This window comes from Dipodomys ordii, unplaced genomic scaffold (assembly GCF_000151885.1).
Source record: "Dipodomys ordii isolate 6190 unplaced genomic scaffold, Dord_2.0 Scaffold129, whole genome shotgun sequence".
NCBI classification, from domain to species: domain Eukaryota; kingdom Metazoa; phylum Chordata; class Mammalia; order Rodentia; family Heteromyidae; genus Dipodomys; species Dipodomys ordii.
The window spans coordinates 985,558-987,899 of record NW_012267345.1 but is presented as its reverse complement, the minus strand read 5'-3'; the positions used below and the strand labels follow the sequence as shown (position 1 = coordinate 987,899).

General features: G+C 64.9%; 1 protein-coding gene across 1 annotated transcript in view; it reads left to right on the top strand.

Annotated features, from left to right (window-relative positions):
- Positions 1-2,342, top strand: part of Hrh3 (histamine receptor H3) — a 10,987-nt gene that overhangs the window by 4,497 nt on the left and 4,148 nt on the right. Inside the window, exons 4-5 of the mRNA XM_013030342.1 lie at positions 538-704; positions 2,001-2,335. Of these exons, the coding sequence (XP_012885796.1) occupies positions 538-704; positions 2,001-2,335 (502 nt within the window). The remainder of the gene's footprint in view (positions 1-537; positions 705-2,000; positions 2,336-2,342) is intronic.

Genomic DNA, 2,342 nt, shown 5'->3' with positions numbered 1-2,342 from the left:
CGTGTCCGCGTCCTGCTGCCGACGGGGGGCGGGGCGCAGGGAGGGGGCCGAGCGCCAGACACCTGTTGGGGCTGCGAGCTGCGTCTTCCAGACGCTGGGAGCCGGTTTTGGCGGTGGGAGCGGCTGGGGCGGCAGCCAATCGCCCTTTAAGCCAGGAGAAAGGCTGTTTTAGCTTCTCAGCAGAGGAACAAGGCTGTCCAACCGCCAGGATAGGGGCTGGGAAGGAGGAAAAGACTCTTTCCTCCTCCCTTTGCAGGCTGAGAGGGTTGAGCAGAAGCCGGAGCTCTGGTCTTAAGATGCTCAGAGATCCTCTGTCTGAATCCTCCCTCCTGCCCCCTCCCCCCAAGTCCAAGAGACAGCGGGGGGGGGGGAAGACTGGGGGCCATGCTGAGGCTGAAGGCTGGGACCCCAAAAGTTGTGCCCTGGAGAGGGTAAGATAAGGGTCGCTGGTCCTAGGGTGCCTGTGTCTGCTCCCACACAGGGCTCACCCCACTCCCCTGCCTGCCGTGGTCCCACACAGTCCTCCTCTCCCCTCAGGTGCCTTCTGCATCCCACTGTACGTGCCCTACGTGCTGACGGGCCGCTGGACCTTCGGCCGGGGCCTGTGCAAGCTGTGGCTGGTGGTGGATTACCTGCTGTGCACATCCTCCGTCTTCAACATCGTGCTCATCAGCTACGACCGCTTCCTATCCGTCACCCGCGCCGTGAGTCCCGTGTCGGGAACCGGGGCTCATGCCTGCGGAGGGTGGTGTGAGGTGGCCGTGGGAGGGATTGGGAGGTGGCGGCCACCAGCCACTTCTGAGTTGTGGGGTTGGTCCTCACTGGCCTCCGCGCTGACATGTGCAGGTTTTCCATCTGGTGCCACTTGGTGGCACTTGGAATCAGATGTTCCTGCAGGGAAGGGCCCGCAGTCCAGCCCGGCGCTGGAGCACGCGTCCCTGGCGTTGAGTGTCTGTGTGTTGTGTGCATGTGGTGGTGCACGCCTGGCCCCAGGGAGGCAGGCTCAAAGTTCTGGTTGCCCAGGCTCCTCTTGGTAAGACTGAGGAGCGACCATGAGTTAGCTCTGGACCTGCAGGACTCACGGCATGGGAGCGTGGTGGGCGCTGTGGCTTGAGTTTGCAGCAGCTCCCTCCCCGCCTCCTGGCGGGGTTGCCACCCGAGGGCGCTCCCGGCCACCCTGGGCCAGGGGAGCAGGTTTCCTTTGAGCCTGGGAAGGCTGAGGCACCGTGTGCTGAGCAGTGAGCACCAGCCTGGAGTCCTCTTGAGCTGTTCAGTGGTGCTCTTCTCACACCTCCTCCAGCCACCAGGAAAGCAGGACAGTCGTGGGGCTGAAGTGAGATGAAATGAGGTCACACCCAAAGGGCGCCTGGCACAGAGCTGGCGCCCTGAGGCCCCTCGCTGACCTGTGCGCAGCAGTGACCGGTCACCTCCCAGGGTGCCCAGTGGGCAGCCTCAGGCCGCTCTCGGGCCCTGTCCCCTCCCCCCCAGGCAGCTCTACCTGAGGCAGAGCCCGCGGCCCCTCCTGCTGCTCTGCCCTGCTGCCCGGTTGCTCTGTGCCCTTGGAGGGTGGAGATGGTGTTCCTTTGCAAGTACTTACTGACTCTACCTTGGCTACCCACTCTTCTTCCAGAGCCGTTGACACGACGGGGGGTGGGGGTGGGGGCCGGGGGTCTTCAGCATGGATATTGTCATTCTCGCATCTCCAACCCCCCTGGTTGGGGAGCACCAAGTGGAGGCAGAGCCGGGTCCTCCCTGTAGGCACAGCAGGGCTCTGCAGACGGCTCGGGCTTACGAGATGCCGCAGCAGATGCCGCAGCGACACTCCTGGCCCGGGGGGGGGTGGGGACACGTGGATTGACCAGGAGGGTCTGAGGCTCGAGGAGGGTGTGCAGGGCAGGGGCTGGCCAGGGGCACAGGCAGGGGAGGGGGAGGGGAGCGCTGCTGCAAAGAAGAGGCCTCCCGAGCTCCTAGCCCTGCTCACCACGCCTCATCCCGCGCAGGTCTCCTACCGGGCCCAGCAGGGTGACACCCGGAGGGCAGTTCAGAAGATGGCACTGGTCTGGGTGTTGGCCTTCCTGTTATATGGGCCAGCCATCCTGAGCTGGGAGTACCTGTCCGGGGGCAGCTCCATCCCCGAGGGCCACTGCTACGCCGAGTTCTTCTACAACTGGTACTTCCTCATCACCGCCTCCACACTGGAGTTCTTCACACCCTTCCTCAGCGTCACCTTCTTCAACCTCAGCATCTACCTGAACATCCAGAGACGCACCCGCCTCCGGCTGGACGGCGCCCGCGACACGGGGCCCGAGCCCCCGCCCGAGGCCCAGCCCTCCACGCCTCCG